Genomic DNA, 25,387 nt, shown 5'->3' on the forward strand with positions numbered 1-25,387 from the left:
AACAAGTTATAGAAATAAATCTGAATGTCGCGTTAAACACACAAGACGAATGTAAGTATACATAAAATTAATTTAGAATTACGTTAACCCTTCGGTGTGCTAATCTGATTTTCCATTTACTTTTATCGACTTACACTAATGTCTGGTTTGACAATGATAACACACATTTCATGCGGTGAATATGCAACTAACAAGTTAACAAACACAATAGTTAAACTTTTGTTTTCAATTTAATTGTTTTTTTATTGATGTACTTCCAGTCGTTACATGGTTCTCTACTGTGTAAGTCGCATAAACTTTCCAGTTAGATTTTACAGAAAAGCATTGGTAAAATAGTATTGAATTGACTGGAAAGTGCTGTAAATATCTAAATCAAGAATGAAATGAACGCTTTGTGCGTGGGTGTCATAAAATGGCCGGTGCACTACTTCCGACTTAACAACTTGTTACTTGGAAAGAAATATGATAGTTATGCACTATTCAGAGTCTTGTTTATCTCGAGAAATATTTGGGTCGATGTTTCAAAGGTTATAATCATTATATCAGATAGAATGAGCATTATAAAGCCACATATCGTTCATATGCGTTAAATGGATTAGAATTGATTTTGACATACTTTATTTTTTTCGTGAAAAACTTAAATAATTTGAGATAAAAATTGATACTGAATATGTCAGATTCGCCAAAATAATTTTTAAAATCGGTTAAATTAATCACATAATTCCCTTATCCCTGTATATAAAATGTACAACAATCATCTACATTTTCCTTCATTTTAACCGTTATGTTAGACACTCCACAATGCATCTACGCTGCTTCTTAGGGGCAAAAATGTTGGACGCACCTAATCATGGTGTGTATACCCCAAACAGGCCCAGGTACGTCCCCTGAATTAAGTTTCATGGCTTAGGTCGAAGAATGTTTCTTATTATTCTATTTACTTTTGGTAACTTTATATTTTACTTTAGCCATCTGAAATATACATTAAATAAAAATATACGATGAACAACATTTTGTCGTATTAAGGTAGCAATCGACAGTGCCTATTGTTTTTAGACAATCTACTATTTATACTAGATGTACATTTTCATTTTTCATTACCACCATACCGTATAATCGAAAGTATGCCGTCAAAAGTATTGTTTTAATGACATGGTTTTATGAAATAATACATTTTGACTATTTTTATCGGGATCATCAGTTCTACAAAGCAACAAAGCAACATCGTTACATCCGCACTTTTAACACCCAATAGAGCATTCTCACAGCGGCCTTACGATGAGAAACTCGCTGGCTGCACGGACTGTATATATTGTAATCTAGAGTCCGTGCTGGCTGTAAATCCGCGTTGGTGTAAAGGGAGACAAATGCAGAACTATTGTATATAATTTTCCACATGAAACCGAGTTTTTCAAAAATTCATTGAAAATGAAAAATGTACTCCAGGTAAGCGTTTAAATACGTTAAAAAAAGTGGGGTGGTATATTCGGCCCACATTTTTTTCACACCCCACAATAAAGGTTTCATATAGAAAATCACCCCATATTTATAGTAATGTCTTAGTATATATATATATATATATATATATATATATATATATATAATGTATATGACAAAACAAAGATTATCGGGCCAACTTTTGTTGTTTATATTTGTTCTATACACTTATAATACAGCGTGTTACGGAAACAACAAAATTCTTAAACTAGCGAGTTGAAATATAATTATAAAAACATATATCTTGAAACCTTCACCACTTCGCCAAAAAAAAGAGAATTAAAACATGGTCTCCGAGTCAACAACTTTAACAATAAAGGCATGAATTTTCGTACGGACAAATAACACAACAATAAGCAGCATAATATCTTAGCATATTTGTTACAAAACGTTATTGCTTCATCACAAATTGACATTTTGTAGAATGATAAAGCATGACGATTTCTAGGAAGCTGGCTAAAAATCGCGTTAATAATACATGTAAATTAACAATAAACATCAGACATCAAATCAATATTTCAAGCACACAATACTGTGTATTTTACAAACACACACGCCCCCCTCCCCCACACACATTAGTGCTTGGTTCCATCCCATGTCTTAGACAAGGTCAAGCTTGAATGATATAAGCGTATTTGGAACGGTCATGGGCAACAATTGTCTAGGTTTCAAAGAGTTTTATCAGGCATTTTTGGTGAAATACAAAACAGCAAAGTGAACTTAATCCGTCATGAATATGTTTTTTTTAATGTTTTGGATAAACGAAAGCCATTAGCAAACGGTAGTGTCTGTTTCAAGCGGTATTGCTACAACACACACCACTCAAATCGTGTTAACCAAGATACATGTCATTTGAATTATTCAAAAACTTCAAAAAATGTTCATATTAATGTATCATTACAGACGGATGTGCATTATTCTGAGTCCAACTAGATCATGGTCAAAAAGACGGGTGATATAGATATGTTTGGATAGGTAACGGTCATGAGCAACAACTGAGAGAAAGAGTTGGAGCAATTTGAGTTGATGCTAAACGAAACTGTTAAATCTACTTTCCCTGTCACAGAAGGAAAGACGAAGGACAGACATAAGGACGGATTAGATGAACATTCACTATAAGCCTCCCGAATCAATAATCAAAAGAGGGAGTAGAGGCATAAAAATGGAATGGCTTTGTTATTATGACAATCGTTAACGACAATATTCCACAAGCCTTTGAAGTACGTCGCTCATTATTAATTAAACTGTAAAGACTATGTTGCTTGACCCTCTGTACGTACAAGGTACATGTACTAGCAGATATTACCACATGAAAGTTTACAACAGACACGATTGTCAAAAGCTAACGAAATTTCCAGACACCTGCAGGGTAGTGTTGAGCTTCATACCAGGTTTGTGTCAAGGGCCATCATGATGTTTACAAAAGACACGGAAGATGTTTGTCAAAGGCGTGCGGAAGTAATGCTGATTTCAAAATATGGTTACATTATCAAATAAGTAAACACGGGTATCAAATAACCGTTCCTATACGATTCCTTGCATATATGTGAGAGGAAAAATAATTACAGAAAATAAAGTTATTCCTATGAACTTCGGAAGAATTGCCGTAAGATTTTGGTTATTCATTAACAATGAAAACACGCATTTTTGGTGAAATTTGCTTATATCTTATATAATGTTAACACCAAAAGCAAAAAAGGAATTAAATAACAATGTTTTAAGAAAGCAATATGCAGCCATACAAGTGTAGCGATACTTCATGTTCTACATATTTCAATTTACAAACAAAATCACACTCAACTTAACAACACATGTCGATTAAAATAATTTAAATCAAAATACAAAGTTTTATCGGAACATAAAATATCACAGTTTCTCACCTATGACCACTTTGTAACAACACAGTTTTCTATTTACAGAGACATTTGATAATCCAAAATTGTATCGCAGGTTAAAACTGATTCATTTAAAAATGCTGTCCACTTTCTTTTTCACTGTAAATGGCTCGGCCGTAGCGTGAGTCTTTGATGGAATTTTGTGCCGTTTTCTAGGCCAAGTAAATGTATCATACCCCCCAGGCTTTGTCGATTCATGGTTCACTGGCGATGACCCTGAGGTGTTAGTGAAGCCACCAACTTGCCCCTTATGTACACTCAACACGTGCGTGTGTCTCGTTTTCATTGAATTTAAATTTGCTTCATTCATAGACGCAGACATTCCAATACCGTGCATTTCATTTTCTTCGTCTTCAAATTCGTCATTGAAACTCATATTCGAGAATGCGGAATCCTCCATATTTCGATCTGCTGGACGAGGGCTTTTTGACTTGTGAGATTTTAAATACTTGGTTTTATCACTAAATTCATCAACCTCGTCTTCATCTGAATCGTATACATCTTTAAACTTTTGATAGCTTGGCTGTGGTGTATTCACATTAGGATCTCGCGCTTTTTCAGCATCTCTGTTCGCGTTTGCATTAGTTGACTGCAACTTTGAATCGGAAAACATTGGAACACTGTCTGGACTGGTAACGTATTTTACGGCAAGTGTCGTGGTCAACATTCCAGCCGGTGCCTGTTGTAAAAGAACCGGCTTTGTTGGAATGGTTTCAATTTGGGTGTTAACAGTTTTCGTTTGAAAATTAAACAAGGGCTTCACATACATAGACTCACGTTGTTTTGGATCGAAGTTCTCTTGCAATGCTTCGGACCGATAGTTCAAACTATCGGCACTAAAACTATTTGAAACACCGTTCCTTTGATCAACAAGAGCAGATTTTGTAACGTCAGAAAAACCAGAGGCAAAATATAAAACTGCATCAGTGGAACTGGAAGAACGTTTCATGAATGGGGCGTTGCTGAAGATATCATTACTAAGAGCGGTATCATTATCGCTGTCGTCGCTCTTAGCTAAGAGACCAACGAGCATCTCACCTCCGGAACTGTGGCGTCCTTTTGCCCTCGGCCTTTGCCTCACGGATGCTTTTTGTACATCATCTTTGTTGACGGAAGACCGTGGGAGGCGTGGTTTGGGTGGCACAGCTGGCTTTCCTACTGAACCTTGCTTCGCAGAATCTGTTTTGCCATCACCAATAGCTTGCAGCAAGGTGGAGCTAGGCCTCTTCTTGCGGACTATTTTCTTTTTAAATGGTGCAGAACCGAAAATATCCGTGTTTTCAAGCTTCATTACTGGGGAAGAAGACGCCGAATCACCAGTAGATGAGTATTTTAATTGTCTGCTGTCAGTTGCAGTTTCAGTACCTTTCTGTCCAGCATTTGTTTGTGACCTGTAGTCATCTTCCAGCTCATCGTCATCGAGAAGAGGTCGAACGCCGTGCTCATGCCCAATTATCGGGTCTGGTTTTTCCGGTGGCGTACTCTCAACATCCTGCTCTGATATACTTCTACGAGGAGCTGGTATAGGGTGATGTTTCGGTGTAGGATCGTATTCTTGACTAGACGTCGAGATCATGGAGATAACGTCGTGATCCTTTTTCGTGGTGTGCACGCTTGGTCGACTGCCGTATTCATCGTCCAACTCTCGGTAATAAAATTCTGTCCCTTTTTGTTCCGAGATAGAGTCTTCATCAGCGTGAGAGGAACTGGACTCGCGGCGTTTTCGAGGTTTGATTACTTGTCCAGATGGCGTTATGTGAGTATTCTTAGGAAGATTTTTCTGAACTGACGCCAATTCAGCTTGTTCTTTGTAAGCTTTAACGTCAACATTATTAGATCTGTTCACATTAATTGTGATTTTCGTTTTCACACTTTTCTCGTCTTTAACGTCATTGTCATCAACTTCATCCAATTTACAATACTTGGAACCAATTTTATCCTCCTTTTCTTTCTCATTAGACACTTCATCAATCCGCTCTTTGCTATCACCAGTGTCAACAAGCTTGTTGTACTTAGAAGCCATTGATAAGGCTCTAGACAAAGGATTTGAAGGAAATTTCTCCACGGGTACATTTTGTGTTTCTGCCTCATGTTGACGTTTTTCATGCAAACCCTCCATCTGCTCATGATCACTGTCATCACTTTCTGAATCGCCAACTACAAAGGCAACAATCATTTTAAAATATCTAACAGACATAATTTTATCTTGCCTAAACGCGTTAATGCAAATTTATTTCCTATTTATGACGCATCTAACTTGTCACCTAATGTATGACTTTTAATTGGTTTTCCCGATTTGATTGCAAGTTATTATTTTAGTGATTTGTATCAATAAGCCTCTATCTGGGAATACGAGGCTAAATGCATGTGGATAAATTTTCGTCTTAGATTAGCCTCAGCAGTCCACACAGGATTATCAGAGACACTTTCTGTCTTAACTGACTTCCTTTAAGCAAAAAATAACATACAAGCGGAAATGGTTGCCCCTGATAAACCTCTGCAGACTGCACATGCCAATCTGGGACAACACTTCCTGCACATGTATTAAATCCTGTCTTCTGGAAGACCATCTTATATTATTATTTTGGCAATAAATTGGGCTTTGAAAGGTCAAGAAAACACAAGTCACAAGATGATAATGAATATGGAGTGTATTCTTTACATATCACAAGTATTGCACTAGCTCTTACTCATTGGCAAAGTGTGTAAAATCTACTAGCAAATTAACTACCTATATAGCTATTATGCAATAACTACTAATAGTAAATAACAATACATACAAATCATTTACATACATACCATTTAGCATTAAATGTAACAAGACTATTGGCTATTATATATTAATACTGTAAATAACAATCATAAAGGAAATTTACAGTGTAAAGCATTCAATGTCATGTTAATGATTAATGTAAAAGTCATACCCTGCATAAAGACCAGATGTAAAAGAAAGGAAAGACAGATTGGATTCATAATGTCTCTTTGTAAAAGTAAGCAAAGCCAGTATACCAAATGCCCTCCCCGCTCACTTGAGATACCAAGCAACAAGCAAAAAAGTTTCCAAAGTTTCCCATAACAATTCTAAGGAAAACAACTTCAACACCTGGCTGCCATGTTTTGAAACAGCAATAATTGTAAAACTCAGACCTGAAATATACAATTTTTCTATGTTCTTGGCAAGATTTAACATGTGACCTTTCAAGCGTTCAAATTTTCAAAACCATATTTTACTTGTCTATGAAATAATAACAAAAACGTTACATACAAGGTTTATAGAAATTATGCAAACAAACTGAGAATGTTTTTCTTTAATTGAACTTAGGGACTTTATTTTTGATGCAACATTACACAGTTTTAAAATCATTTGAGATATCATTTGCGTAAATGTTGTAAAAAAGTTTCATGAAAATTTGGCAATAAAGAGGCCTCTAGAGTGTTCACATGCTATTTCTTTAATTTGACCGAGTGACTTTGAATTTTACCCACATGACCCAGTTTCTAACTCTGCTGAAATATCTTTAGGACAATTCCTTGGTCGAAGTTACATGAACATTGGGAATTTAATGTGGCAGGTTTTGCAATTTTCCTGTTGTTTACTCAGAAGACGACAGGCAAATGTTGAAAATGCATGACCAACAAAAGCTTACTATCATTTAAAAAATGTTGATAATCCCAAAATATTCATATTCTTCAATGACAAACATATATTTGTCATACTTGCCATCTCTTTGATCATCAATCAATAGCAAGAAAATCATCATGGTATAATACATATACATATGTTCCAGTCTCTGGGAGAACCGGACATAATGCGTGTGTGTAAAGTAATCCCATTGATAAGTGTCTTGTTAAACAAAAATCCAGTTATGGCTTAAAGTGTCCATCCAGATTGGCCCTTGCTGATACTTCACACACATGCAGTAAAACCAGTTTTCAAAGAGACTGGATAAAAAAAGAGAACATCATGTTAGTACTGAATAAATGTAATGAAGCAAGACTGTATCCAAAACAAGAAGAAAGAAAATGGCTTGAAAAAATGACCTCAAATGATGTCACTATACTGTGTGCATTTGATTGTTTAAACGATGTGAAAAAAAAGAAAGTTTTTTTATGCCATGAGGTGTTATTTGATAAAAGGAGGCAATAATGGGAAAAACGTCAAGTACCGGTAAATAACTAAAAAAAAATTACCATAGAGCCAATACATTTTTATCACACACCATTCAATGCCTATTATAAGGAATCATGCAAAGAACTTCCTTAAGTTCAACTTCCCAAAAATAGTCAGTCTTATATATAAGACCACACATTTTTTAGTTGTCTGATATTTATCAACAAAGAACGCAAATCTAACAGATTTTTGGAGTCTAAATTTATCATGTCACTGAATAAAACAACCTAATATCAGAGCAAATAAATACAGTTGCGCTATTTTTGTCACGCTCTAAATTTGTTCATTGTCCAATTATAAATTAAGCCAAAACATGTAACAGTTTTATGTAACCTGCACGTGTCAACCATGACAATGTCCCTGAATAGGATTGTAGTAAAAGACTAATTAAAACTGCTATAGGTCAAGAAAATAATTCTGCACGTAACACACGTGATACCCCATAAGTGCACAACATTTAAACAAATCAGATTATGTTTTAAATATACATATAGTCAGATTGCAGTTTGTATCAATTTGAATAAAACTTTTTTAGTATTGTTTTATTAAAATGTATTGTTGCCTTAAGTATTTCACAACGGCAATATTAACTTATAGAGATTGAGAATTTGCGCTAGATTATATGTGTCAAATATAATTATCATTTTTGTCTGCACATTTTTGGCAGGTTGTTGAACCAAATATCTGACTTTTTTTAGCTTTCTGAATATCTGCCTTACCTATATGGAGCAATAAGTATTAACAGTCAAATGAATTTGAACATAATGGGTTATGTAATATTACATCTGACCAATAAAGTTGTACAAAAATATGATACTATCAAAAAAATGTTCAACAAAACTCTTTGTTTTTAATAACAGCATGAAAACATAGTTTATTACATTTTGAACGCCAGAGGCACAAGAATTGTAAATTGTGCATATGTAATTAAAAAGAAGACACATTGTTAGGGTTAACAATCAATTACCAAAGAATATACTCAAACACAGTCTTTTAAAAAACTTATTAGGCTAATAATTTATAGACTAAGCTTCATTTACCATATCAATAACTTATTTTATAGGACATAAGTCTAAAAACATAAAAGAATTCCAAACAAATCAAAATTAATACAACAGAGATAATTAGTACAGAGTTATTATTCAGCATGATGTTCAACCTGTTAAACATAAAACGACCAGTCATTTTTAAACATTACACTGCATACACTCTTAAAATGAAACAACTGACACAACACTTAAAATTTTAGAGTTTATATTGTATTTTAGAAACCTTGCTGTTTCTTTCTTAATCCTGTTTATCATTGTTGTGTTTGTAGCATTCTACAGACTATTTGACAGTGTTCAATAATTATATATGATATTATAAAGAAAACATGAACCTGACAAAGATTTATTAAAGTTTAAGTGGTTTGGGAATCTGATTTTTGGATCATTATTTAATATGCAACAAATGGATCATAATTAAAAATGTCAACTTCAATTATCTGTGCGCTGGTTTTATAATATTAAGTAAATTGGAAATAACAGTCAAACACTTCAACTCCATATCATTGAAACCAATCTGAAATATAATGTGTCTTGTTTGAATTTCTTTGATGCAAAGAAGATCTGACACAACAGATATGACAACCTTTATTTCACAAACCTATTAATGCTCAAACATATTTCTGTAAAGCAAATTAATATACAACAAACTTAGACCCATAGACAGACAACTGACCCATACACAAACAACTGCATCTATAATTGTCTAAACACATGAAGGGAAAGTATAAAGTGACAATACATGGTTTAATTATACACGATTTCCGATTGCAGGGTTTTGGAAACAATTTTTACTTTGATGAATTCCTTAGAAAATTGTTGCAAAGACAACATAATAAAAGTATAAAGTATTACAATTACTCAGTTATAGATAACAACATTTAAATATTCATGATTAACATTTTGCAGTTTAAAGTTCATAATTACATGTAAGATAGAGGATAAGTTCAATGCTATCTTGATGAGTTTGTTTATTTCAGTGGATTATCATGGTATCATGGTAGCATGATGGATACAAAGTGATTCAAGTGATGATGCCAGGGTATAAGTGAGATAAGGTTATGTCCAATTTGTCTTAACTTGAGCCCAGGTTGTCAACCAAGCAATGCCCAGTAACAAGGGAAGCTATTGCGTCCCAATAAATGCAGGAAGTGTATCACTGCTCCCATATCGTTCCCAGCACTCCATTTCCAGTTGAGGACAAAGCACACAAAAGCTCTGGAATACAAGCACATACCGGACATACATTCAACCATCTATATACGTGTACCACACTTTGGTGACCACAGATTACGCAGACGTTTGTGGAAGTATCAATTTTACTTCACTGTATCAATCTACATGTCCACAAGCAAGTTTCTTGTCCCAATAAATTAATGATGTCTTTTACATTTTATTTTAAGTCATTACTCCCAGTATGTGCCATAAAATATGAAATATAAAACAATGGCTTATGCCAGTGTATAGAAATTTCATGTTATTTAAATTAACACTGACTTTTTGTTAATAATTTTCAACCTCTATATTGAACAAATGAAAAGCCAAAAAAATATATATATAATCTTTTCTAGACAGTATTTTCACTATTCTTACATTTAAATTCAACCATTTTATATAATGAAAACACCACAACCATATGATACAATGTAACATAATACATTAACAGAAAGAGCTTCAAGACAGAATCCTGACAATTATGGATTACGGTCGGAAATCAAGTCCATACCCCATTTAAATGCCATAAAACCCCTAACAATTGGAGCAATACATATGACAAAATATATACATATAAATAAACAAATAAATATAATGATAGTCTGGTTAATGTGAATCTTAAAGAATAATGCAATAATAGTCTTTGAAAAAACAACAAATTGACACAGAAGATGTCCGTTTCATTGAGAAAAAAAAATCCCATCAGAAACAATAATGAGCAAGTCTCTGGTAACTATGGACTTGCATGTATGTACAGGTAACTATGGACTTGCATGTATGTACAGGTAACTATGGACTTGCATGTAAGTAAAGTATCATCTAGGATTAGCAGTCTGCAAAGTTTAATCTGGAACAGTACTTTGCACTTTTACGGAATTTTTCATTTAAGAGAGCCTTATCAAATCACAAATGTAAGCAACTAATCACGGGCGACACTTTCCGTCTAGACTTACGCTTTTGTTTAGCAGAGACTTCTTTTTAACAAAAAATTCCAAGTAGAGTGTCATCCCTGATTAGCACAGGCTCAACTGGGAGGACACTATACACAATTCATTAAGAGCCGCTTTCCCAGAAACTGACTAATTTATTTTGCAAGAAAGCAATACTTGAACACACATAAGAACAAGATGTTTTGTATAGGGCATGCTTAGCACCAGGTTTTCAAATTTTAGGGCAGATATATTGGATTCAAGGTTTACAATCATTCATATAAAAATAAATGTTTTCTTGTATAGTTGTTTCAGGTCTGAAAACTGTTAAGACTAACTTTGAGACCAAATTTGCATAGACAAAAAATTAATAATATTTGAACAGAAGTGACACCATGGCATCCACCATCCACCAATCAAATAGCTCTCTGACATGCACTTTATGGTCAGATTGCAAACCGCACTAATTGACCTACATTGAAATGTCAGATTGTAAATGAATGTAAGTTTTCTTTGACCAAATTACTATTTGGCATACTTGACAAAATAAACTATTAACCTGCATTCCATGATGCCAATTCTCATAAGGCCATAAACAACAATCCAATTAGACATTGACTTTAACTGACCGATCCAATTTCTCACAGGCACACAATCACCAAAATGAATTACACATAATGGAATCACTCATCGTCCCACAAACTTTAGCGCAATAGCTCATTGAAGAACACCAAATGCATGTCTGGCCAACACAGAATGCAATATGCCATATTTGTTACACATAATGCAATGCCCCTATGGCTCACAGAATGAAATGTCTAATTGGTCCAAAAACACTACTTGTAATTTTTATTTAACACACAGATTGTAATTTCTTATTGAGTCACATATACCAATACAAAGTCTCTTTGACCTGAACTGGCAAATGCAATTCTATATAGCTTAGAAAGAAATCAGTCGATGGCTGACAATGTAGAATGCAATTTATTTTCTTATCTGCCCACAATAAGAAATGGAAAGTCCCAAATGCAATGCCTTATTGGCACCTTCTCCAATATATGCAAGTTATCATTTGCCCACAATCCCAAACACAATGTCTCTTTCTCATAATCTCCCATATTCAATGTCCCTTTTGCAAACAATCACAAATTTAATATCTCTTTGACACATTCTCCCATATTGCACACAATCCTAAATGCAATGTCTCTTTGACCAATTCTCTCACATTAAATTTCTCATTTGCCCACAATCCCAAATGCAATGTCTTTTTGCCCAATCCTCTATATTCAATTTCACATACGCCTAAAGCCAGTAAGTCATTTTTTATAGACACACATTCAATGATGCAAATTTTAATTGACTGGCATTTAGCTATCCACATAGTCATTTTTGAAGTCTTTTCATTCAATAACAGCTACATTATGTTTCTAGTCTTCTTCATTTTTTCAAACATATGATTTAGGGCAAATGTTAGAATTGTGTACACGAAAAACAAAATAACAAATAAATCCAGGTATTTAAAAAAAGTATAAACAATTTACAACGAACTAATATTAAACAGAATGAGGTGGGATTTCATACATCGACAAATAATGAATAGAATATGATAGTCAGAGTAGGATTGGAGAAAGCTGTAAAATGCAATTAAGAACTGAGGAAAACTTTGAAGAGTCAAGGGCAGCAACTCTGTCCAAACATGCAGATGTATCTTGCAAAGACCCGCAACTCTTCATGATCAAATGCTGGGGAGGTATTTCATGCTGAATATGGTGTCACATGGCGCAGATATGATTTGCTGAGGTTATCTAACTTTGGTTCCTGCAATACCAAAGGAGAACATGAGCATTTGTTTGCCAATGAAGTAAGAGTCTTGAGTGGAAACAGAAATTGAAAGAGAAACACAATAAACCCTATTCAACTGTACCAATGGCTGACTGAACTGTGTGCCAAAGGGGATAGCTTTTTTGCAGTAGAGTTCATTAAAAAATTTAAATTGTCCGATAAAATTATATTGTTTATGTTTAATAAACTGTTACATTTTTATCAATTGTTTTGTATTTCAGTGGCAAACAAATACTGTCCTCCAATGGCCAACAGAAAGGTCATGGTTCACTATACATCATATACCATACATACATGATATACTATATATACATATATAGGAGAAGATCAGAATTGCAGTAGCCTCAGTATTTCAACAAGCCTTGCGAATAAGACTTACTGTAATTTTTTTTTTTTTTTGGTTGTCCTATAATTTAGATACGCAAAATATTTTTGAAATACAGGTGTCCGTAAAAATGCATGATCAAAGTTTCACCAGACAAGCAAAACAGGGCAGAATTCTGGTTAAATAGCATTGTAAAAGAAACTGTCACAAAAATTTTGAGTCGTATATTATGGACAAAAACCCTTATGTCCAGAAATTTAGAGTCACACACATTTTTATTATGGCAAAAAAAGGAGGTGTCCAAAAACTTGGAGTACTATAATTGCCTTGTGTGCACACACGGTCAAACTATTTTACTTTTGATTGGAAGCATAACAACATCTAAGTGTAACACACTCCTATTATAATGGACTTAATCAATTTGTCAGTTGGTATGGTGACAAACTGGGATCCCGGGGGATCTGGCGTACCAGGCATAAGTAAGTTACCAGCACTTGTTAACAGATATGTGCAGATTATTTACTGGTATACTTATATCCCAAATGTTGATGACGTGTTTTGCAGCTAATGATATAGAGGTAACAGTATTGAAGTGACATCACAGTCTAAATAAAGAATGATCAGTATGACAATTCATTAAAACAAATATTTCATACATAGGGTTGTTTGAGAAATGACAAATTGGTTATGTTCAAGAGACATTTCCAGCACATTCCTACAGCTTCAACAACAAGAAACCGTCAGAGACGGGTGATGATCCCCAAAGTTTTTTTTGTCACAATATTGCACTATATATTCAGATAAAAGGAAACATCTTGAGGGGCATAACTTTGTACAAAATAATACGATGGATGGTTTAGCAATTAAAAAATTTCAAAGGGCCATAACTCTCTTAATAAATCATCTAACCAGAACCCACAAATAACATGCACATCTCCTCAAGGTAGTTAAGCTTCCCATAAAGCTTCATTGAATTCCAGTCAGTAGTTGGGGGGACAAGAATTGCACTATATGTACAGTTTATAGAAAATTTCAAAGGGCCATAACTCTGTGAAAAATCATCCAACCAGAACCGGCTGATAATGCGCACATCTCCTCTTGGTAGTGAAGCTTCCTATAAAGTTTAATTGAATTCCAGTCATTACTGTCTGAGAAATAGCCCGGACAAAAATTGTGCACGGACAGACACATGCACGGACAGACGAAGCGACGACTATATGTCCCCCCCAAAAATTTTGGGGGAGCATAAAAATGGAACTGGAATTTGCAAAATGTAGCCTAACAAGGCACACGCACTGCATTAAATGGTAATGGCAAGGTTACGATAACCTACAAAAATGCTTTTTTCTATTGTCTATTCATGTTGTTCAGCAGTTTTTAATGTATTAGTAAAACAAATGACATTTATGCTCACAAATTTGAAGCACGAGTCTCCCATTTTGAACACACGGACCTTCTGCCACATTTCTGTCAAGCTACATTCTTTACATTTCCAATTTTCCCCTATTTTTTTTACAAGCAACTTAAAATCAATACAATTTATATATATTCAATAATAGATAACAAACTACATTTTATACACTTTGCCAACATAACATTTTATAAACTAAATAAGTCCTATTGCTAAAAAAGTGGTATTGTAGTTAAAAGTTTATTTTGGAAATTAATTTTTTTTTATTGAATGTTTTTCTTGGACTAAGCAACTAATTATATGGTAGGTCAATAGTAACATTTATGATTCCTGACATCTTTTATCATCAACTGCACACTTAAAGGTGTGCCAGAATATCTACAAAGCATTACAATTCATTCTTCGCAAGAGAACAGTAAGGATTCTACTTTCACATACCATATTTGGAAACAAAAAGCACAAGACAACATAAGCATAAAAACATAAGATAAGCGGAGAGAAAGAAGTCATTCCTGTTTCCATTTAGGTCGATATGAATTTCAAAATTTAATCTTATTTTATAACACCATGGAGTAATTCCTTCAATATGTCACGATGTAAGGATTGAAAGAGCTGTAAGCAAAGTCATGATTTAAAGAACCATAGATGTAATGACCTGCATTATGAGATAATGGGTCTCATGTCATATGCTGCCAGCAAAGATCTAGACCAGCCAGTGCATAACACGCTGTCTGATCAAGAGTAACCCTATATGCTAAAAGACATCTGAGTCAAATAATGGAGACCAAACTTTCTGAATGGCTAAACACATGGTCAATACAATCTCATCATTCAGTCCATTATCAATCAAACCCATTCAGCCTAAATGAAGCCCTATGTCTAAGTGATAATACTCACCCGCCTTCTTGAAGGGGGCGTTCTGAAATGGGTCGGTGGATGAATCAGAGCCAGACATCACCAGGTCTTCTCGGCTTTTCACGTTAGATATACCTTCAATAGAATTAGTCTAGGTGTATAACAGACTAAAGGTCTAGTAAAACTGCAAATATCCACAAACAAGTAACAATATTGTTGTGGTCTTACTGTTGTACTGATCAGGGCTCAGGTCCATGAGTCATTTCTTGAGAAAAAAGAACTGACATCAAAATTTTATATTTTTACAATAACCATTTGTCAGGAAACCAGTCTCTTTAAAACTGTCTATTCAAACCCCAAAAATATCATGAATATACAACAATTTACAACATAAACAAGCAAATCATCCATTTACAGTTTGCTTATTCAGATTTTTTTTACATTGTCAATACTATTTCAGTCGTATCCCATCAGTCAATTTAACTACTCACACCCTTTCCTGTGTAAGCTCCTTTATCAGTACTAAGTGCACATAATTATGGTGGTAACTTACAACTGCCCTACTTGAACTAGAGGTATGGGGAGAATGGTTGTCAAAAGGATTCCATGACTGACCTCAACTTAAGTGACCGGGCAGGGGAAACTTACTCTATCAGACCTCTACCAACTGAACTAGCTTGCCCAAGAAACTACTTGTTCTGATCATTTAAAGTACACTTCTAAATCAAAGATTTTCCCATTATTGTGGAATCTTTACTTTAGATTAGAATCAAGAACATCAAGCAAAATAGTGTGCTTTTCTGCAAAAAGTGTTAAAAGCAAGAGGGCTGAACAGGCTTTTTGACTCTCACTGGAGGATATAACACATACTGCTATTGGATCCTCTACGTAGTTTGTCAAACTCTTTGCCAAATATCGTGTCCTCAGTCTCATTGCCAAAGTTGTCTTCTTCGAATGGATTCCACTCATCCATAGACATTGTGCGGGCCATGCCTTGAGTTCTACAAATACACAACGCTCGTGTGACTGTATACTGTATATCAGTACTAGTTGGTGCAGTTTGGTTTGCTCATCAGTCTATAATGATTTATGATGCATGTTGGATTTAACATTCAGGAAAATTATTCATATACTTTTTAATATTTGTCTTAAAAGAAACATGTACATCCCCTCATCCATGGAGTTCATTGAGATATTGATTTATAATTTTACTTCATTTGAGTCTTTCAACACAAAATGATGAAAATAAAAACAGCAAACGATAACATCACAAATTGTAATTAAAATTCTAATTTTAGATTTACACATCTTTCTATAAAAAAAACACTCACACAATAATCCATGTAAAAATATCAAATTCAGAATGTAAAACTGTCTAATTTTAAGAGAAAGAAGTAAAACGAAGTTGCATTTCTATCTCAAAAATATTTGTCCGATTAACGATAAATTAAAATTATTCCTAAATTTTATTTTCACAATGATAAATTGAAATAATTACATCAATATACCACAACATACCTTGGAGGCGAGTTTATTGGACTAGTAGTTGCTGACTTGGATTTATGGTCAAAGACAGCAGTCAGGCTATCGCCGGAGGTTGAGCCCCCGTAAGCATGGAATGCACTTCCCTTCCCACCCATCCGGTACCCAGAGGTGTCACTGACATTGCGGCGATGAGTTCGGGGCATTGGTTTGGGGGATGATGGCGGAGTTATTGATATAAGTGGTTGTTGACCCTCAGCCTTCAATGAGCAGGATTGGCTGTTAATAGCTCTATTTGCAGTGTGCATTTACTCAAATACATTATTAAGAAAATTCTGTACATAAAACCAGACTGGACATAATCTTTAATATGCATGTATATTGGCTTTGCTTTTCTCATACACCATTACACCATTGATAACACATTCATTCTTTCTTTTTTTAAATTCTTTATTGGATTTCCTTTTAGTTCCAGTTGAATATTAATAATATTGGACAATTTCAATTACATGATTTCTATAAATTGAAAGATATTTTTAAAATATTGAGTATATCCCCAAGAACTATATAACAACTTACAGTAGATTTCCGAGGTTTTTGCGGTTTTATAGGCGGTTTCTTAAACCGAGAATCTTGGAATGCAGGATTATGGTTGGTTGTGTCCTTTTCTATATCACTGAACACTATGAGCTCTTCCCCGGTGGAGGCACTCCTTGATTGGTGGCTATTTATGGCAGGGGCGGAGCTACTGGCATTGACAGGCCCCTGGGCAGGGTTTGAGGCATCAGGTGGGCGGATCTGTAAGCGTTCTTGCAGCAGGACATTGAACTGATCCTCGTCTGATGACTCTGACGGCTGGGCTTGTTGCTGGGGATGCCTCTGTTGCTGCTGCATAAACATGTATTGCTGAAACAACAAGATGCTGCGTTCAATAAACACATATGGCCCCAGTGGAAGACGTGTAAGTATTGATTCATTGGACCATTTGAATAGGTCATTGCCCATAAGTACGTTAGGTCAGCATCAAGGTTAGAATGAAGTCAGGTATTGTGGGTGTGTTAAGAGTGGGTATAACATCCAAACATTAATACAGTAACAATAGCTTAAGTATCAAAGCTTTGAAGCAACAGTATTGATGTTAAACAAGACTTGTCATTTTGGGTTAACACAAAATTTGAATCTTCTGCATTAGTCCAAAAGTAGGTCAATGTCAGGTCAAAATAAGGTCAAGTGGGTGCGTTGATAGTGTTCACAAACATCATCCAGACAGAAAGTGTCAATTAGAGTTTACAAAGAATTCAACTTTCAGAATCAGTCTTAGTCCAAAAGAAGAGCAATGTCAGGTCAAAACAAGGTCATGGGAAGTGGGTGTGATGATAGTATTAATAGATAACAACATTGCACTTCTCAAGGTTGTTTAGCAAGCAGTATTTAAGTTAGACAAAACATGTCATTTTAGGTTCACCAAGTAATGGGACCTTCTGAATAGTCAAAGTACAAAAGCATGTCAATGTCAAAATTAGGACATGCGATTTGGGTGTGTTTATAGTTTTCAGAGGCATCATCCATGCGAGTATCAAAGCTTATTTGGAAGTATTACAGACGTCTTACCAAACCCATCATTTTTTTATTAACATTAACATTATTATTAATTTTGACCTACAGGCTACTGAATAAGTGTCAGTGCAAACATAGGTCACTGTAAAGGTCATGTGAGGTCACTGTAAAGGTCATGTGAATTGGATGTATGTTTAGTTGTAAAAGGTATTATCCGTGCAAGTATCCATGCTTTGTTGGAATAATTATTGATGTCAGACAAAACATGTCAAACAAGCTCATTCCAATGATATTTTTTTTTAATAGTTGGAGTCATAAAAAGGAATTTTTATACAATAGATAAAATGCTTAACTTTTAATGAAAATAAGTAAAAATGAAGTTTGGAAAAATGGTCATCCTGCTGTTGTCAAAAAAATATTTTCTTGGACAGAAAGCCACTTCAAAATAATAGAAAATTAGAGCTAAAACTTACTAACTTCAATATATTTTATTTGAAATTACATGTTATTTTTTTTTTATAAGACATAAACATTGATTTATACCCCAAACAACCCATCTAGTATATGTAGCAAGTTTATAAAAAGAAATGTGTCCACAGGGAATCTCCCCCCCCCCCGCCACCCAATGCCACTTTTGTGTCACTCAGCTTATGTCACAAATAAGCTTTTAAGGACAATTTCACTTTTGACCTCTAACTATGACTTTGACCTTTAAGGTAATGAGACTACACTTATTAGTTTAAACCTTCTGATTTAAGCCTGATTGCATCGAAAGCTTCAGGCTTATTGAAATGCTCCAGAGTCTGTTTCCTGGGCCTAGAACCAGTACTTTGTGTCCTTGAGGGGTAATCTGATGAACACTCTCACAGTGGGTTTTGTACACATGACCTCCTGGTTGCTAGGCAGCACCATATCCATAGACAACAATTTTTCTCCTCATGTGGTACATTATCATTTAACTGCATGATGAATGACAAAGTTGCAGCTTCGACAAGCTGTAATATGGCCATGTGTGAACTTTGACATCTAAGAATGAGGTAGGGAGACATGCCATACAGGAAATGCCATCTGCTAATGGTGGTCATTTGCAGTAAGATATATTTAAATAGCATGATCACTGACAAGCTGCTGCAATATGGCCAAATTTTAACTTTTTTAACTCTTTGCAACAGATCCCAGGAAATTGATTATCTAAAGTTTTCTTGTTATTTTTGGTGAACAACGATTTAAGATGTGCTAACCTATGTGAATAATTACAACTTCTTTCATCTTAATATAAATCCTGTCCATGACAGTCATTTACTGGAGCAGATTTAGCCAGTGCAAACATGCACCAAGGGCATTGTTTGGTATAAGATCATTTATGATAATATTGTTGCAGACAATATCTTGGACATCACAGCATCAGTTTCCTGCTTGGATAGGCACAAACACTCTGAATAGAACTCTTTCGTAACAATCGTGTTACCTGAACCTGACCAGTTTTAATTTGGCTAAGTTTTAATTCAAAACAACATGCAATGTAAAACAAGGCTGGCCTAGGGAGGCAAATTGTGTGCTTATTCATTTCGGAACATATAAACAATATATGCTCTTATAACTGATGCATTCTATCACACATAATGGGCAGACAGTTGTAAAATCAACAAACACGGGTCGTTAAAGGAGCAGGATTCAGCCGTCTGCAGGTAAAGTGTTATTTGTATATTGTAGTTTAAAGACACAAAAGCCAAGATGCAGTCTGGTGAGGTGCCTTACCTGCCGTTGATAAGCCATCTGCTGTTGATAGGCCATCTGCAGTGTAGGGGTCACCTGGGGATACTGTTGTTGTTGTTGGATCATCTGTTGCTGCATGTAGTACTGGTACTGCTGCGGGGTGAGGCCAGGCTGTGCTGGGCTGTAGAACTGGGGGGCCAGGGGCACACTTGCGCCTGCGGCATTAAAACTTGGGGACTGCTGTAATACAGAGTAAGCTTTAAAGTAACATTACTATTCAAAATCAACGAAAATTTCGTACAATTTTTCATAAAATAAACTTAGCCAATTAAAAATCAGTGTTCCTTATGGCAATTGCCGAAATTTCAACGTCAGATGTGGTCTGGTAAAATAGATGTTTGTAGATACAAAATGCTCGTTTTTAATATTGTTTTGCATATCTATTCATACGACACATGAACACTAAAATGGTATGAACAGATATATTCGCGGGAATTGTGGCCATAAATAAATAAAAACGAGCATTTTGTATCTACAAAAATCTATGTAATCATACTACATCTAGCGTTGATATTTTGACTTTTGCTATAAGGTACACTGATTGTTAAGGTGTTAACTTTATTTTACGAAATACTTAATGAAATTTTCGTTGATTTTGAGCTTTATAGAGACTTTAACAATAAGTGCAGATAAATAGACAGAATGTAAGGTTTGCTATTTTTGTTTTTGTTTAAATATATCTGAAATGTTGAAAATAATAACATAGGATGCTTGCTAAGTGATTACATTAATACAAAAATAAGTGAATTTTGACTCTTTGTTTCGCGAATAATAGCATGAAGCCTGATTTTGGCTTGATATCCAAAGGTCTTGTTTCTTTTCATGTACATCTATTTATGTTTAATGGTCCATTTTCATAAATGATTTACTGTAAAAGAACGTCCTATTTTGAATTTTCAAATTACATGTTACTTGATAAAAGTTAATTAGGATAGTGGATATTACGATTCAAAATGTCATTGACATTATTTTATTTAGATGCAAACTATTTGGAAATTCCATTGAAATTATTTACATGTGATGTATTTGGCATGTTAAGCATTCCATTGGCATTAATAATAATTAACAATTTGGCTTATACAGAGATTTACAAACATAGTAGACAATTGATAACTATGATTTCTCAAATATATTCCCACAAAAACAATATTCTAATCTTTGCATTGATATATGTCTAGTATTTGCCAACCTGTGTTTGGGGAGATGGCATGGTCACACTGGCCATGGGCAAAGCCTGTGCATGGCTAGGAACAGGCTGTTGTGCAAACACTGGTTGCTGGGGTTGTTGTTGCTGAAGTTTCTTTTGTTGCAGCTGCTGTTGCTGCAGCAATAGTTGTTGTTGTTGTTGCTGCTGCTGAAGAAGAAGTTGTTGTTGCTGCTGCTGTTGCTGCATAAGTTGTTGTTGTGTCTGCTGCGGAGCTGGATCTAAAGAAACATACAAAGTAAAAACAAAATGTGTCGATGTATTTTCCTTAAAAAAGAAAAATTACACGCAGTCTATGGCTATAATCCTTTGTGTAAATAGCAGGATATGACACTTAAGTACTTTTTAATTAAAGCAGAAACTACATTTTTATCTGACAGATGGACAGAAAGACGGACGGACAGACATACAGAGCAGGTATGAGTTTGTTTTACACATGCAGTCTATGGTCACAACAACAGTGCCATGGTCACAAAGATCAGTCCATCATAAAACAAGGGACAAAATTGTCACAAAACCAGGTTTTCATTGTGAAAAAAAAATCTGATAAAGGGAGAAAACTCAAACTGAACTTTTGAAATGACCAAAAAAAATTAACCCCCTTTGTAAGTTTTTTTGTTTTTTTAAATCTATTTTTAGTCGTGGCGACCTTGACATTGGAGATATTGACGTGATTCTTTCGTGGAACACACCGTCCCATGATGGTGAACAAATGTGCCAAATGATTTTAAAATCTCACAATGAATGACATAGTTATGGCCAGGACAAGCTCATTTATGGCCATTTTTGACCTTTGAACTCAAAGTGTGACCTTGACCTTGGAGATATCGACGTAATTATTTCGCGCGACACACCGTCCAATGATGGTGAACAAATGTGCCAAATGATTTTAAAATCTGACGATGAACGACATAGTTATGGCTCGGACAAGCTCATTTATGGCCATTTTTGACCTTTGAACTCAAAGTGTGACCTTGACCTTGGAGATATCGACGTAATTATTTCGCGCGACACACCGTCCAATGATGGTGAACAAATGTGCCAAATGATTTTAAAATCTGACAATGAACGACATAGTTATGGCCCGGACAAGCTTATTCCGCCAGCCCGCCAGCCAGCCAGCCCGCCAGCCAGCCAGCCCGCCCGCATTCGGAAAACCTGGTTAAAAACTCGATTTTTCCTATTTTTCCTTTAAAATTAAATTGTGCCCTCCACTTCAACACAGGAACTTGGTTTTAACTATAAATATATTAATGTTATTTTAAAATCCGTACTTTGCTTAATACTATGGTTTTACCTTCGACCTTGAATGGTCACGCTAACCTTAAGCATATCACCTGGTTTTTGGATAAGACACTTTGTCTCATCAGGCTTATTACTTAAATGGAGAAATTTTTAATCTGGACAAATGGTTAAGTACTTATTTCCTCAAGTTGACCTTGGTCCTAGAATTTTGACTTTGACCTGAGGGCCTAGGGAACTGATTTTCATGTCAAACAATGTAGATCATCATTGAAAATACCTTAGAAAGTTCATTGAAGTACTAAAAACTGACTATTGACCTTGATATGTAAGCAACATTGTAGGGACCTTGTTCTTCCGCCCAACACTTACTCCCATCATACTGATCACTTTTGAAAAGTTATTGGAAAATCCAGCCTTATGAACAAGTATTGCCCATGCACAATTTCATATTTCAAAAGCCTGAAGTTTTGAACGTTACAACGCGTGGTAGAACGCCTGCAGATAAACTTATGTCTTAGGAAAAACAGACGTCATTTGTGGTTGCACAATATGCTTTGTTATATTATTACAAGAAAGAGGGGAGGGGTAATTATTATAAATCATGAAATCCCATACTAGACATGCATGTAAGCCAACTACAGACAACATCATTTCAGCTAACTATGCCCTCCAAATGAATACCTCAATGGCAGCTAATCTCACCTCGGTTATTTGAGCCTGGCTGGGGTCTCTGTCTCGGGGCGATGGTGGTCTGCACAGGCGGTGTGAGTCCAGCGCTGGCCACCACTGCCCCCTGCTGAGCCTTGGGTCTCTGTCGAGGGGCAACTGAGGTGCTCCCCTCACTGGGGGCGACTGGGGCAGACCTGTGATTAAAAAAGGGGAATTTTAAATTGTAACGAAAATTATCCAGAATCACAAATTTAAGTTTTATTTATTTTTATTTTTTTATAAATATTTTCTGAACAAACTCAAGTTTTAGTGAACTTAAATAATGAGTTCTCTTAACTTATAACAATTAAGTGTATGAACATTTTTTTAACTGTTATAACATGAAATCTTTATATAGAGAAAAATGTGACCATTTTTCATAGTCCCAATCTTGAGCCAAGCACGACTTTTTCTGCCTAGACTGGATTATCCTGAAGTTGAGACTTCCTTTAAACAAAAAATCCATCGAAGTGTTAAGGGTCGTCCCTAATCTGTGGCGACACTTTATGCACATGCATTAAGCCTAATTTTCCCAGAGCGAGGTGTGCTGGCTGGTTACCTGGCAGTGTTCTTCACCTCTCTAGCCTCACTCTCTGTAGGAGGCAACGGCAGCTGACTGAAGTCAGGAACGGATGAACTCTGCAATGGATAAATATGTAACATGTAGAACAACATCAACAAGCAGATTGACACCAATTGTGGTTTGAAATACAACTGATGCACATTTGTTACAATATCAACTTGAGGGACACAGAGAATATTATGTCTATGTCTAAAGGCAGTTAAATTAAACTGACAAATTGAAGAAAGGTTTTTGCATAATATCAATTTCATGTTAATGACTGGAGTATATAAAGACATTCGTGATTGGGGCTGATTTATTTAGCCAACTTACATTCATGTTTGGAACTGGAATGTTTTTGTTGGCCTACTTACATTTAAGTTTGGGACTGTAGTGTTTTTGAGGGCCGACATATTTGGGATTGACATGCTTTGCATGCCTAATTACCATTATCTTTTTTATTTCAGTTTCCTTTTGTGGCCTACTTACATTGATGTTTGGAAGGAAGTTTGTGTGCATGCCTACTTATGATTATGTTTGGGTGTTTTTTTGGCCTACTTTAATTTATGTTTGGGACTGAAATATTGTTTGGCCTGCTTTTATTCTTATTTCCTTACACTTGTTTAGTGGCTGTTCTTACATTCATGTTTGGGACTGGAGTGTTCTTGTGGGCCATTTTGAAGGCAAGGTAGGAGACCTGGAAGATATCAGGCCTCTTTTCAGGATCTTCTGTCAACATGTAGCCTGAAATAGAAGTACCAATACCCTTAACATCCTTTGATCCACAGACAGCAATAAATACTAATTGCTAATACCACTTAACAATCATTGATCCACAGACAATAATAAATACTTATCGCCAATACCACTTACATGTAACATTAATTGACACACAGACAGTAATTAATACTTATTTCAATTATTACATATGTCTTCACTAATGAAACAACACCCAGTCGGATAAATTTAGCTACATTTCCACACTGTAAAATGCATAAACACTCACAGAAAAATGGCATCATTATAAGGACCTTTTAACATTTTGGTAAATTTACCAAATTGAATTTTTTTTTTCAGATGCCCAAATTTTTGTTGTAGTTATGATATTTGCGAGGAAACTGTCATACTAAACATTTACCATGCTCTAAGATATCCATTATATGTATCTTTTGAGGATTTAAAATCCTGAAATTTATAAAGCCTTGCAACAAAAAACGATTGAATAATTTGGAGAGTTCTGTAGTTGTCTATATATTTTGTGACACTACAAGGGTTGCTTACAGAAAGTATAAATTACATCACTCACTGTTTGAGCATGGATAACCGAGTGGTCTAAGCTTTAGACTTTTATTTTAGGGGTTAGTGGTTTAAGCCCAGTTGAGGGTTACTTTTTGTTCTTTCTTTAATTTTATTCTTTTTACTGAAGCTTTTTAGATCCAATGTTTACATTTAATAATCAATATAAAGCATTTAATGACAAACTTCAACACATGCCAAGATCTGTGAAAAGGTCCATTTAAGTTGTTTGTCACTACATATCTTCTTACGTTTAGCTTGTTATTACATGTTTTCCAGGCACTTCTTTCAAAATAAAGGTGAGAATGATAAGTCTCACAACATGAGATGCTCAATGCTTTCTTTTGTGGTTTTCAAGAGAATTCACAAAT

The 25,387-nt window shown here is 35.1% G+C and overlaps 1 protein-coding gene across 3 annotated transcripts in view; it reads right to left on the reverse strand.

Annotated features, from left to right (window-relative positions):
• Positions 1 to 1,632: 1,632 nt before the first annotated feature.
• The window catches only part of LOC127865675 (AP2-associated protein kinase 1-like), a 40,019-nt gene continuing 16,264 nt past the window's right edge, over positions 1,633 to 25,387 (reverse strand). The window contains exons 8-17 of one of the 3 annotated variants that reach the window (XM_052405594.1): positions 24,361 to 24,464; positions 23,718 to 23,797; positions 23,153 to 23,313; positions 21,191 to 21,426; positions 19,984 to 20,181; positions 17,248 to 17,574; positions 16,705 to 16,928; positions 16,057 to 16,187; positions 15,229 to 15,321; positions 1,633 to 5,549 (exon numbers count right to left, since the gene is read on the reverse strand). In XM_052405594.1, the coding sequence (XP_052261554.1) occupies positions 3,460 to 5,549; positions 15,229 to 15,321; positions 16,057 to 16,187; positions 16,705 to 16,928; positions 17,248 to 17,574; positions 19,984 to 20,181; positions 21,191 to 21,426; positions 23,153 to 23,313; positions 23,718 to 23,797; positions 24,361 to 24,464 (3,644 nt within the window). In that variant the 3' untranslated portion in view covers positions 1,633 to 3,459. Of the gene's footprint in view, positions 5,550 to 6,025; positions 12,572 to 15,228; positions 15,322 to 16,056; positions 16,188 to 16,704; positions 16,929 to 17,247; positions 17,575 to 19,983; positions 20,182 to 21,190; positions 21,427 to 23,152; positions 23,314 to 23,717; positions 23,798 to 24,360; positions 24,465 to 25,387 lie in introns of those variants that run through there. The other 2 variants (XM_052405596.1, XM_052405597.1) reach the window with 2 other exon arrangements.

The sequence above is a fragment of the Dreissena polymorpha genome, chromosome 2 (genome assembly GCF_020536995.1).
Source record: "Dreissena polymorpha isolate Duluth1 chromosome 2, UMN_Dpol_1.0, whole genome shotgun sequence".
Lineage (NCBI taxonomy): Eukaryota > Metazoa > Mollusca > Bivalvia > Myida > Dreissenidae > Dreissena > Dreissena polymorpha.